At 51.7% G+C, this 12,644-nt stretch overlaps 1 protein-coding gene across 2 annotated transcripts in view; it reads left to right on the forward strand.

The window, feature by feature from the left end:
* The window catches only part of LOC144947523 (uncharacterized), a 50,391-nt gene that overhangs the window by 19,491 nt on the left and 18,256 nt on the right, over positions 1-12,644 (forward strand). Inside the window, exons 2-4 of one of the 2 annotated variants that reach the window (XM_078876739.1) lie at positions 3,809-4,038; positions 5,321-7,188; positions 12,065-12,155. In XM_078876739.1, the coding sequence (XP_078732865.1) occupies positions 3,809-4,038; positions 5,321-7,188; positions 12,065-12,155 (2,189 nt within the window). Of the gene's footprint in view, positions 1-3,808; positions 4,039-5,320; positions 7,189-12,064; positions 12,156-12,644 lie in introns of those variants that run through there. The other variant, XM_078876740.1, reaches the window with a different exon arrangement.

Raw genomic sequence — 12,644 nt, forward strand, 5'->3', positions numbered from 1 at the left:
GATGAAACCCACGACCTCCTGCATACCAGACGAGGGAGTTAAAATCTCACCACCGTGGCACCTCTAATAATTGCAAGCAGGAATTTCAACATAGCTTGCAGCTGGCGTTGGCATTGCCCTCCTCTTGATGCTGAGGGGAAATGTGTGAGGGTCAGGACTGTGGTTCATGCAGCTGCAATGGCTGCGTTGGGTATGCAGTCCAGATCTCCCCAGAGACCCTGGCTGAATGAGGACATGTTCCGGCTGGCTGAGAGAAAACGACAGGCCCATTCCTGTTGTCTGCAACATCCCACGTCAGAGAATAAGGATTTGCTTGGAGGTTCTGAGAGCCCTGCGGTGCTGCAAGGATCAGTCATGGGAGTGGGTTGTTGAGGAGGAAAAATCTGCCACAGTAGCCCACAATCACAAAGCACTCTTTAATTCCATCCAAAAAGTAATTTGCAGTGCCTCATGTATCACCATCATTAAGGGAAAGAATGGCAATCAGATCTCTGGCCCCCAATAACAGGTCTGCTGGTTTTCTATGAGATCTTAGGGAGGGGAATTCCCTCAGCCGAGATAACATCATGGGGAAAGGTTGAGATGCCCCTGCTGGGGCTGTAGTGCCCCACATATTGACAGAAGTTAGCCACCCTTTGCGAGTGTCTTGTCTGAGGTGCCATCTGTGCGAGGGACGATTCGGAGTCCGAGACAAGGAAAAGTGCCGGGCAGAGATTATCTCCCAAGCCACCTGCAGAGGCACGGTAGCGCCTGTGTGCAGTTTGCCCTTCATGACATCATCACAACTGTCTGGACCAAAGGACGAGTTCCACAGGATTGGAAGGATGCCCTGGTGGTTCCCTGCTTTATGAAGGGGGGGCACACAGATTGTAACAACTAGAGGGGCATCTCCCTCCTGAGTGACAGGAAAGGTCCTGGCAAGGATTATTCAACATCGCCTTGCCAGGCGCGCAGAGGAGAGGCTTGGGGATCCCCAATGTGGTTTCAGGGCAAGGCGATCCTGCACAGACGCCATATTATGTATCCGTCTGCTACAGCAGAGGTGTCAGGAATTATAAAAGGACCTTTATCTCTGCTTATTGACCTTGTCAAGCCCTATGATACCATATATAGGCCAGGGCTTTGGCTGTTCTTCATGATTTCAGAGTCCCTCACTCTGCTCACAATCATTAAGTACCTTCATGTTGGTGGGCAGGCCTGGGTAAATCTACATGGCTGGGAGTCAGAACCATTCCCTGTCCACTTTGGAGTGCGACATAGATGTCCTCTGGCTCCTACATTATTTAAAATTATATTCGACCACGCAGTTCAAGCAGCTTTTCATGGCTGGACCAGAGGAAATTTTTATCTGATACAGAAACATGCTTTTAGAGCAGTAGTTCTTAACCTGGGGTGCACGCACTCCTTGGGGGTGCGAGATGACTTTTTATAAGAAGCAAATGGGTGCAGGCTGCAGTAAAGGTCCAGAACCACTGGTTTCGAAAATTTTCCTGCTATGCATTCCACGGGATAAGCCGCTTTGTTGAGCTTTCATTTTTTTGGCCAGGTGGCTTCTGAAAAAGAGATATATAGCTCAGTGGGCCTTGCCTTGTAAAATATGTTTTTTTGTTTAAATAGTTTAAAATAAATAGTTTTAAATACAATAAGGGGCTGATCGATGTCCCGATACAGTCGAGGGATGTCTCCCTACTGGTCAAACATGTTATGTATGCTGGTGATCAGGTGATTGCTGCTCATTCAGAAAATGATTTGGAGGTGCTGTTGCTTGGCCTTGAGCGTGCCACCAAGAGAGCCCCACCAAAGCTAAGCACCTGCCTGAGTATTTTGTGCCATCAAAGACTCCACCCCCTCAACTCCCCATTGGTGATGGGGGAGTTGTGGAAAGAGTAGAGAGTTTTCCATACCTGGGCAGTGTGCTTATGACCAGATCCAGTTTGACAGCACATGTCTCCGAATCAATCATCATTATCTTTTCATTGTCTGCATAACGCTGTGTGGAAGCTAGCTGGTCTATTGCTCCACACAAAGCTGCGGGTACTCTCGGCCAGTCATGCCCTCCCTTCTCTATGCTTGTGAAACGGAGTTTCCTCTAATGGAACGTCTATGCCAGTTAAAACATTCAGGCTGGCCTGCCTACGATCCATCCTTGGTTTAGCCAGGTTGGATTGTGTGAGGAGCTCGCAAATCCTTGAAAGATCTAGATATATTCCCACCAATGAGTTCCTCCGGCTGCGTTGGCTTCTGTTTGGCCGGATAGAGGGGGCTAATGGGGCATGGCATGGGCTAGAGGAGAAATTGACTGATGCAGTACAGAAGCATGTGGAGCCGAGTGGAATTACCGAAGACTGGTACCAGCGGTGTCAAGATCAGCCTCTGTGGTGGTGGCCCCTGAAGGGCGTTACTGGACAGTTGAAGGTATTACACCCTCCAACTACAATTGAGAGCAGAGGATAGACACTCACAATAACGAGCTGCAAGTTGGCAGAGTAGGGGACAGAAGTGGTGCATCTGCCAGTCATCTCAGGCAAGCCATAGCACCTCGGTCTGTCCTGCGATCTGTCAGCGAGCCTTCGACACTTCAAATGGCTTTGGAGTGTGCCTGGCCTAGCAAAAGCGCCTTTGTGATGTGACCGCCACTTAGTGATGAATAGCAGCTGTTGTCATATCTGTATGTGTATCTGTGTGTGGGGAGCGGTAGCGTAGTGGTCAGCACGCTGCGCTATGAACCTGGCGACCCGGGTTCGATTCCCGCTCACGGCCAACACCAGTGATGATTATTTTAACCGGTCCTGGGCCTCCCCTAGGTCGACTCAGCCTGAAATGAGTACCTGGTGCGGTGTGTAGTAGACACCACCGCTGGGGAGATAAAGGTGACCACCCCACCCTCTCGTGTGCTGTGCTGGGCTTTATAGGTGCTACTCGCTAACAGCACTTGCTCCAGGCCTTGCAGGGGGTCTTTATAGGTGTCTCAGCGTACCTCTGGTTCGTAGCGCAATGTGCTAACAGCAGCACTATTCCCTCCCCATTGCATTCACAAGCCGAGAAGAGATCATGACTCACAATGAAGACACGGACGTTTCCGCTGTGGTCACGTGACTCACAACGCCCACCGCCCCCCCCCAAAGCCCCTCCCCTCATCCACCACTCCCCCTACTCCCCTCCCCCATCACGTCACCAGCTGTGTCTGGAGACAAGTGCCCAGTGTCTAGACGTGACGTCACCATTAGCAACACCCACTGCTAACTCTGTGTGAGCTTCCCACAATACTTGGAGCTCCCATAGCGCCAGTAAAAAAATATCCAGAACCTGGAAGTGAGTGGGTGGGTGAGTGAGTCGGTGAATAAGTGGGGGAGTGGGTAGGCAAGTGAGTAGGTGAGTGAGTGTGTGCGTCAGTGGGCGAGTGAGTGGGTAGGTGAGTGATTAGTTGAGTGAATGAATTGGTGTGTGATTCGGTGGGTGCGTGGGTAAGTTGACCCAGTTGACCCATGGCACCTGGGCCTGTCCCGTGACTTTCTGCCAGCGGGCGTTCGACACCTCACCTGGCACAAGCGTCGTGGTGACGTTACCGGTTGATTGAGTAGGGGAAAGAGTACATATGCGAGTGAGTAGGTGAATGAGTGAGTGGGTGATTGAGGTGAATGAGTGCATAGGTAGGTTAATTAGTGGGTAGGCGAGTGAGTGATTGAGTAGATGATAGAGTACATAGGCGTGTGAGGAGGTGATTGAGTACATAAGTGAGTGAGTAGGTGAATGAGTGGGTAGGTGAGCGAATAACTTAATCCTTCACCTCCCGTGTTGTCCTGGCCAGGTTCATTTCCCGGTTCCCAATGAAGATGTCGAGGCCTCCAGCCTTGAGAAGGCCTGGCAACATCAGCTCCATCAGCAGCAGCAGCATCAGCAGCTGCTCACCCATCAACATCATCAGCAGCACCAGCAGCAGCATCATCATCATCAGCAATGGCCGTGGAACCCAGATAATCTCCACAGCCTTCAATCCAGCCAGCACTCCTTCTGGAACATGAGTCCCACCTCGCAGAGGTGAGGATGAGGTGCTTGGGTGAGGGATGGAGGGGTGAGTGTAAAGGCCATTATGAACTAAAACAAGACCTTTTTTTTTACTTTACCCGGTAAGGTCCACTGAGTTATATAACTCTTTGTCAGAAGCGAACCTGGCTATTGCAAATGATGGCTCAACGTAACTGGCTTGTCTTCATCACGTGGAAATTTATAGCAGTTGCCAAATACTCTCTAAATGTTTAGAGATGCATCGAGACCCAGAGAGATACAGATGCCCATAGATACACATAGAGACTCATCGAGATGCATAGAGACCCAAAGAGATACATCGAGTCCCATAGACTCGAATATTTTTATTTTATTTTACCAGGTTAGGCCTAAATGGTCTATGTCGGTCTTTTTCAGAATCGACCTGGCCATCACGTATGATAGCTCAACAAAGTGGCTTATCGTGGTGTGGAAATGTACAGCAGCAGCCAAATCACTCGAAATGTGGAGAGAAAAACCGGAGGACCTGGAGAATAATCGGGGAGAGAGAGACAGAGAGGCACGCAAACTCCAAATATACAGCAGGCATCGTCAGGGTCGGGATCAAGCCCGCAACCCTCCTGTATACCAGGCGAGGGAGTTCACATCTCCCTAGCCATCGCGGCACCTCCATCCAGTGAAGTTGTTGCCGTCAATCGACATACGGTTACGCACCGACGGGCAATGTTGGTGGGCAACAGAATGGAGTGGCTTAGACTAGTACTGGTCACTAGGTGAGTAGGGATTGGGCAGACCTAGTACAGTGACCCATTGACGTGGTGATTAGATGTTAACTACTTCGCCGAGTATACAGGAGGTCATGGTTTCGATCCCAACTGTGACTATGCCTGTATATTTCGAGTTTGCATGTTCTCCCCGTGGTGGTCACCTGGATTTTCCTAATTTAGAATCAACATCATGCGTTCAGAGTATTTGGCTGCTGCTATAAATGTCCACGTGATGATGATAAGCAAATCTGTTGAGCTGCTGCAGAGGTCGCAAATGGGTTTTGTTTCCTTACCCGTACCCGGCCGCACCATTTGTGATTGGCAGTTCGCTTTTGAAAAAGAACTACACAGCTCAGTGGGCCTTAACTAGAAAAATGGACTCGCATGCAGGATTCATTAATATTCACACCTCTCTCTCCCCGTGTCTCTGTCTATCTCCCTGTGTGCGTCTCCCTCCCCGTGTGTGTCTCTCTCCATGCCTCACTCTCTCCGTGTCTCTCTCTCTATATCTCTCCCCCACCCTCCCCCCCCCCCCCCCCGTGCGCAAGATTCCAAAGCGACATCAGCCACGAGCAGGTGATGGTCATCGAGGCTCTGACGAAGCTATCGCAGAGCCACCCACCAGGGGGTTCCCTGGCCCCCCACGTGTCCCCCCACGTGGCCCCCCTAGCCCTGGGCCCCCACCACGCTGCCCTGGGTCCAACGCAAATCCCCGGGCCCACTGCCGCCGCCCCACAGCTCTCTGCCCGGGACTCCATCACCGACTCGGCGGTCCTTGATCTGCTAAACTTTGCCTCCGTGAGTCGTGGGCAGGCGGTTATGACCCCTCACCAGCAGCAGCAGCATCATCAGCATTATCATCATCAGCAGCAGCATCATCATCATCTTCAGCAGCAGCAGCAGCAAGAGGGGCCATTAAAAAGTGGGGCATTTTCAGCGGTTAGGTTCTTCGAGGAGTTGGAGTCTCAGTCAGCTATAGGGTCTAATCATCATCAGCAGCAGCAGATTCATCATCATCAGCAGCAGCAACATCATCAGCAGCAGCAGCTTCAGCATCAGCTTCAACAACACCAGCATCACCAGCAGCAGCAGCAGCAACAGTTGCAGCTGCCATTTTCCTCAGGAAAGGCCTTGAACTTGCTACAGTCCTCAGGCAAATATCAGCAGCAGCAACAGCAGCAGCACCTCAACAACAGCCACCACCATGACCACAGCAGCAGCAACAACCACCTGAACAACCATTACCAACCACATCACCAGCATCTCAACAGCGTCATCGCCCAGCATCATCATCAACAGCACCATCTGCAACAGCATCAGCAGCAGAATCAGGGGTTAAAACCGGCCACTGACAACACTGAGGCTTCCTCGACCACAGAGGAGGAGGTGAAGAAGAAGAAGAAGCAGAAGGGGCGGGAGAAAGCAAAGCAAGATGGCGGCCGGATACAAGATGGTGGCAGATTACAAGATGGCGGCAGATTACAAGACGGCGGAGGATTACAAGATGGAGATGGACTAGGAGATGGCGGCCGGTTGCAAGATGGTGGCAAACTACAAGATGGTGGAAGATTACAAGATGGTGGTGGAGGATTACAAGATGGCGGAAAGTTGCAAGACGGCGGATTACGACACGGTAGAGACTTACGAGCTGATGAAGGATTACAAGATGGCGGCGGCAGCGGTCGGGGATTACAAGATGGCGGCGGATTACAAGATGGGGGAGGAGGGGGAGTTTTGGTTCGATTGAAACCCGCCGATCGGAGCCCCCACTCCGAACTCCTGCGCATCCTCGGGGTCTCCCCGGCTCCTCCCTCCGTGCCTCCTCCTCTGCCCTCCTCCTCCTCCGCAGCCTCCACCGCTTCAGCAGGGGGTTGCCCCCCGTCGTCTGTGGCAATGGCGGCCACCACCCCCAACCACCTCCACCACCCACACCACCACTCCCACCACCTCCCCCACCACCACCCGGCGCAGGCCTACAGGCTCGGCCTAGCCAAGGGGGGCGGCCGAGCGCGCTTGGACGTGTCGGGCTCCGTGGCTGTCCTCCGCTCCACCGTAGATGTCGGTGGCAGTGGTGGTGGTGGGGAGGGGGAGGGAGGGGCCACCAACGAGGGAGGGGGCCCCGGGCAGCCCCCAGCGGCGGCTCCGTCCCTGGACGCGTTTTTGGCCTCCCCCGGGCGTTTCCTGACCGAAGCGGTGAGGCGAGTGCTGCACCCCGGGGAGACTACCGCCCCCCCCACAGCCACCCACCCCACGGCCCCCTCCCTGGACGGAGAGGCCCCCGCGGAGAACCCCCTGGTGGGGGCAGCGGCCGGGACGGAGGAGGGGGGGGAAGACTCCGCCAACGCTGGGGAGCCACCCAGAGCGAGGTCCCCGCTACTGCCTCCGATCAGCGAGTTCCCCACGTGCACGTGTGTGGGTGAGTAGGGGTGGGTGAGGGTGAGTGAGGGTGCAGGGGGAAGTGGGTGATTGGGGGTGAGGGGGGAGTGCGGGTGAGTGTGGATGGGGTGAGGGGACTGGATCCTTAACCTTGGAGTTCCTCCAGAATTGGCAAAAAACCACTGCGAGTGGCGACATGAAATGTACGAATTCTCACTGCGGAGGAGAGGTGTCACTTCTCCGTCGGGAGCTGGGCCAGTGCCGCCTGGTTCTCTGGCATTCAGGAGGTCCGGTGGACCGGCTCTGGCTCCAGTCACCATGAGGGGTGGACAGTCCTTCACTTTAGGCAGGAGACAGGGAGTGGCTCTTATTCTAAACAAAATAATGAAGGGAGCGTGGTGGTGAGGTGTGGGAAAGCTGTAAGCCCGAGGCTACTGTGGGCTCTCCTCCCCATAAACAGGAGGCAAGGAATGGTGGTGGTTGCTTACGCCCCCACCGAAGATGAACATCAGTGGAGGGATGTAGGCAAGGTCGGTGAGTCAGACTTTTATAACCTCCTGTCACAGGTGCTATCTAAAGTGGCCCATCGGGATAAAGTCATCCTGTTGGGTGACTTTAATGTCTGAGTGGGTCATGATGCTGGCACCTGAGCTAGGATGATTGGAAGGCATGGACCAGATGAGCTCAACAACAACGATAGAAGGCTGCTAGACTTCAGTGCAGCCCATTGGCTTGTAATTACCAACACCCTGTTCCGGCATCGGAGCATCCACGCAACATCGTGGTTGCACACCAGGTCTAAGCAAGAACATCTGCTGGACTATATAGTGATGGAACAGCAGATGCAGGCCCATGTCCTTGACACCAGGACTTACCATGGAGCTGAACTGCCCACTGAGCATCGGCTTGTCATCTGTAAGATGAAGCACTTGCCATTCTTCCACTCTGGTGGTGGATGTCCATCTCAGACCCCATTGAAACCGAAAGTGGCCTGTCTCAGCTAGCTGATGAAAGTTGGAAGCGAGAATTTCATCATTGCATGCAGCTGCGGATGTCATCGTCACCCCGCGTTCTGGTGCCGAGGAGAAATGGGCGAGGTTAAAGACTTTGGCTCATGCAGCTGGAATGGCTACTTTGGGTACATGGTCAAAACCTCCCCAGAGACCTTGGCTAATGGAGGAGGTGTTCCAGCTGGCTGAGAAAAAGCTACAGGCCCACTCCCACCGTTTACAGCATCCCACGTCGGAGAATGAGGAGGCTTCCACAGCTTTCACTCGAAGGTTCGGAGAGCCATGGCCCATTGCAAGTTTGAGTGGTGGTCGAAGGTTGTTGAGGAGATGGAGTCTGCTTCAGTAGCTTGCGATCACATAATTACTGTTTAATTCCATCAAAAAAGTTACTTGTAGTCCCATAACTATCACCATTCTTAGGAGAAAGAAATATGATCCGATCTCTGACCCACATGAATAGGTTGACATATTTGCTGAGCATTTTTGTGAGGTCTTAAGGGATAGGAAATCCTTCAGCCCAGAATACATCATGGCAAACTGGGGATAAACCTGCTGAGGTTGTTGTGCCTCAAATATTGGAAGAAGTGGTCACCCCCTGTGAGTGGCTGGCTGAAGTTCCGACTGTTGAGGAAGTATGGAAGGTGATCCATGGTCTGAGACAAAGGAAAGTGCCAGGCAGAGATGATCTCACAGGATTGGAAGGATGCTCTGGTGGTCCTCCACTTTAAGAAGGGGGACCGCACAGACTATAACAAGTACATGGGCATCTCCCTCCTCAATGTGCCGGGAAAGGTCGTGGCAAGAATTATTCAACATTGCCTTACCGGGCACGCTGAGGAGAGGCTTGCGGAGCCCCAATGTGGTTTCAGACCAGGGTGGTCCTGCACAGATGCCACATTTTCTGTCCATCTGCTACAGCAGAGGTGTAGGGAAATCCACTTCACGTGGCCTTAAAGTGCACCTTGCCTGGCACAGGCGCCGTGGTGACATCACCTCCCCTTAGTGGTAAATGGCAGCGGTTGGTTTTGTTAGGAGGGGTGAGTGGGGCGGGGGGTGCAGCTCGTTGCCAGTCATCTCGATTTGCAGCATGTTCAGAATGCGGCTGGCTCGGGTGTTTACCGGAACACCTTCACATCACATTACGCCTGTGTTGGCCTCCCTTGCACTGGCTTTCAGTTTCACTTTAAAAATACAGTAAAAAGTTCCTATTGTTAACTTACAAAGCGCTCAACCATCTTAACCCCTGCCTACATCATTGACATGCTGCACCCATATGTCACCTCGCGGCCCCTATGATCTGGGGGATACGCAGATCTGCTCTGCATTCCCGGGTCGAGGCTTTGGTCAATGGGTGACCTGAGATTTGTCTCTGTGTAGCCCCCAGGCTATGAAACGCCCTTCAACGAGGTATCAGGATTTCTCGGAGTCATTTAAAAAATGCGTCTTAAAAACCGATTTCCATACACTTTCACAAATTAAACTGTTAGTTCGTTCAATATGAATGCATTTTTCAAATGTAATTATAATATAAGTATTTTTCATGCCAAGTGTCTGCTGCTGCTGTGTCCTGTACAATGTATTGAGATCCTTGCTGAAAAGCCACTAAATACATGGAATTATTATTATCTCAGTCTGTCAACCCATGACACCCAAAGGGTCTGTCCCATGACTTCCTGCCAGCTGGCGTTCGATGCTTCACGTGGCATTATAGTGCACCTAGCCTGGCACAGGTGCCGTGGTGACATCGCCGCCACTTAGTTGCGAATGGCGGTTGTTGTTGGAGTGTGCGTGAGGGGGGGGGACTGTGCGTGAGTGGTGTGGGAAGTGAGAGGGATGCCGTGGTGGTTAGGAGATGTTAACTACTTCGCTTGGTATGCAAGTGGTCGTGGGTTTGATCCCGACCCTGACACCTGCTGTATCTCTCTCTCTCCCCGTGATGGTCGCGTTAATTTTTCTCCGGGTCTTCCGGTTTTCCCCTCCACATTTTAGAATCGACATCCCGTGTTTAGAGTATTTGGCTGCTGCTATAAATTTCTAAACGATGATGATGATATCAGCAACTTCGTTGAGCTATCATCTGTGGCCGTGTCACTTCTGGAAAAGAGTTACATAGCTCAGTGGACCTAGCCTGGTTAAAAGAAAAAATTGTTTAGTTTTCGTATGGGTCTCGATGAGTATGGATCTCTATGGGTCTCTGCGAGTCTATATAAACATGCGTATCAAGCATTTTGCTGTTATAAAATGTTCACACAATGATATCAACCACTTCGAGTATGGGTCTCTGTGGGTCTCTATGGTTATATATGGGTCTCTGGATTTCTGTGGATCTCTATGGCAATAAAACAGGAGTTGTGTTAAGATGTTCAAACAACCAAATAGATGCCCACTATTGCAAGGCATCACATATGCTATAACCACACAAACTTGTGGCAAAACATACAAAAAAACATGCTCAGATAATAATAATGTATGCATTGTCTTTGAAACTGATTGGGCGACACCAGAGATAGCCAACTGATTGGGCGACACCAGAGATAGCCTTCTTTATGGCCTCATCTCTGTACCAGTGTTAGACCAGAGAACGCCAAAATGTGTTATATGGTCTAATGTTGGTACAGAGACGAAGCCATAAACTAAACAAAATTGTATTGTATACTACGTGTAAGGCCCCACTTAGCTACTGTCTCGCTTTTTAAGAATCCCTGAGCTGTCCTATCACAAATTATAGCGGCTCAACGAAGTGGCTGATAATCATCATCATCACGTGGACATTTATGAAGGCTGTCTCTCGTGTAGGCCAATCAGTTTCAAAGACAACGCATATAACATTATGATTATCATCGAAGCACGTTAGTCTGCATGTTTTTTTCCACAAGCCTCACCAGGACAAGTGGATTGAGAAACCAACGCATGAAGCATGCAGAGACTTGCCAATGTCTTGCAATAGTGTGGGTGTTGTCTTTTTGTCGTTGTTTGACCATCTGAACACACAAACTCCAGTGTTTATCACGCCTGTCAACCCATACGGCTTACCCCATATTCTTTTCCAGGGAAATTGAGTTTCCATAAAACGTACAGCCGTTTCAATATGGGCAACAAAAACATGCTTTTAATTTGTTTGAGTTCCTGCCTTGTGATGGGACTTTGTAGGATGAACGTTGAAATTTATAAGGGCATAGGGTGACCAATAAGGTCTGAATTGGTCTGTAATAAGGTAGGTGCACTTATAAGGGGTTGACAGGTTTGGTTTATTGGCCAACAAGGGGTTAAAAACACCATATTCCTACTTTTTCCCCCTCCATCACTTTACCATGTGCACTGCAGTGTGTTGTTAAACATCAGCACCGCGGGGGAGAGGAAGGGGTGGGAGGGGAGACAAAGGCGGCCGGAAAACTGGGTGATTTACAGGAGGCTGCTTTACAGACCGATATGCAAATGATAGATATGCAGATGAGGGAGGGGGGGATTCACCACCCCCACCTCCTTTGCCCTTCCCCCCAGTCTGTCTGGTTCCCACGCCCCTGCCTATGCCTCGTGAATATTAATGTGCTACCAGCTGGTTCATGAATATTCATGGTGTGTTGTGGATATGAATATTGATCAGGCGTCACGGCATCTCACTCCTCATTTCCCATGTCTCTCTACCTGTCTCTCTCCCATGTCTCTCTCCCCCCATGTCTCTCTCCCTGTCTCTCTTCCCGTCTCTCTCTGCCCGTGTCTCTCACTCCCCCTGTCTCTCACTCCGCATGTCTCTCTGCCTGTGTCTCCATCCCCATGTTTCACTCTCCCCATATTTCTCTCTCCCCGTGTCTCACGCTCTCTTCCCGCATCTCTCACTCCCCGCGTCTCTCACTCCCCGTGTCTCACTCCCCGTGTCTCACTCCCCGTGTCCCTCTCTCTCTGTAGAGACTGTGCTCGAGAAGGAGGAAGGCCCCTACTACACTCACCTGTGCGCCGGGCCCAGTGTGGCTGCCATCAGGGAAACCATGGAGGAGAGGTAACCACCACCAACACCAATGTACCTGTTGTGGTTCACACGAGGGAGGCAGATACTTATTTGGAGGCAACACGTTTATTGAAACATTAAACCCTAACCACGAAGGGGTATGCCTGCCCCTTCACCAGCTACCCTAGGGAGGTGTCTCCTCCGGGCTGGCTATCCCTGGCTCACACGTTGTTGCTATGCCTAGCTCACACGGGGTGGCTTATCCCTAGCTCACATGGGCTGGCTATCCCTAGCTCACACGGGCTGGCTATCCCTAGCTCACACGGTGTGGCTATTCCTAGCTCACATGCGGAGGCTATGCCGAGCTCACATGGTGTGGCTATGCCGAGCTCATACGGTGTGGCTATCCCTAGCACACACGGGGTGGCTATCTCGGGCCGGACCCTGACTCGGGTCCGGGTCCCATAGTCGGCAGGTCTTCTCCGGGTGACGGCTTCTGGCTTCGGTTTTGCAACAGCTGCCGGACCCGTTCGGGAGTCC

Source organism: Lampetra fluviatilis, chromosome 45 (assembly GCF_964198595.1).
Source record: "Lampetra fluviatilis chromosome 45, kcLamFluv1.1, whole genome shotgun sequence".
Taxonomy (NCBI): Eukaryota; Metazoa; Chordata; class Hyperoartia; order Petromyzontiformes; family Petromyzontidae; genus Lampetra; species Lampetra fluviatilis.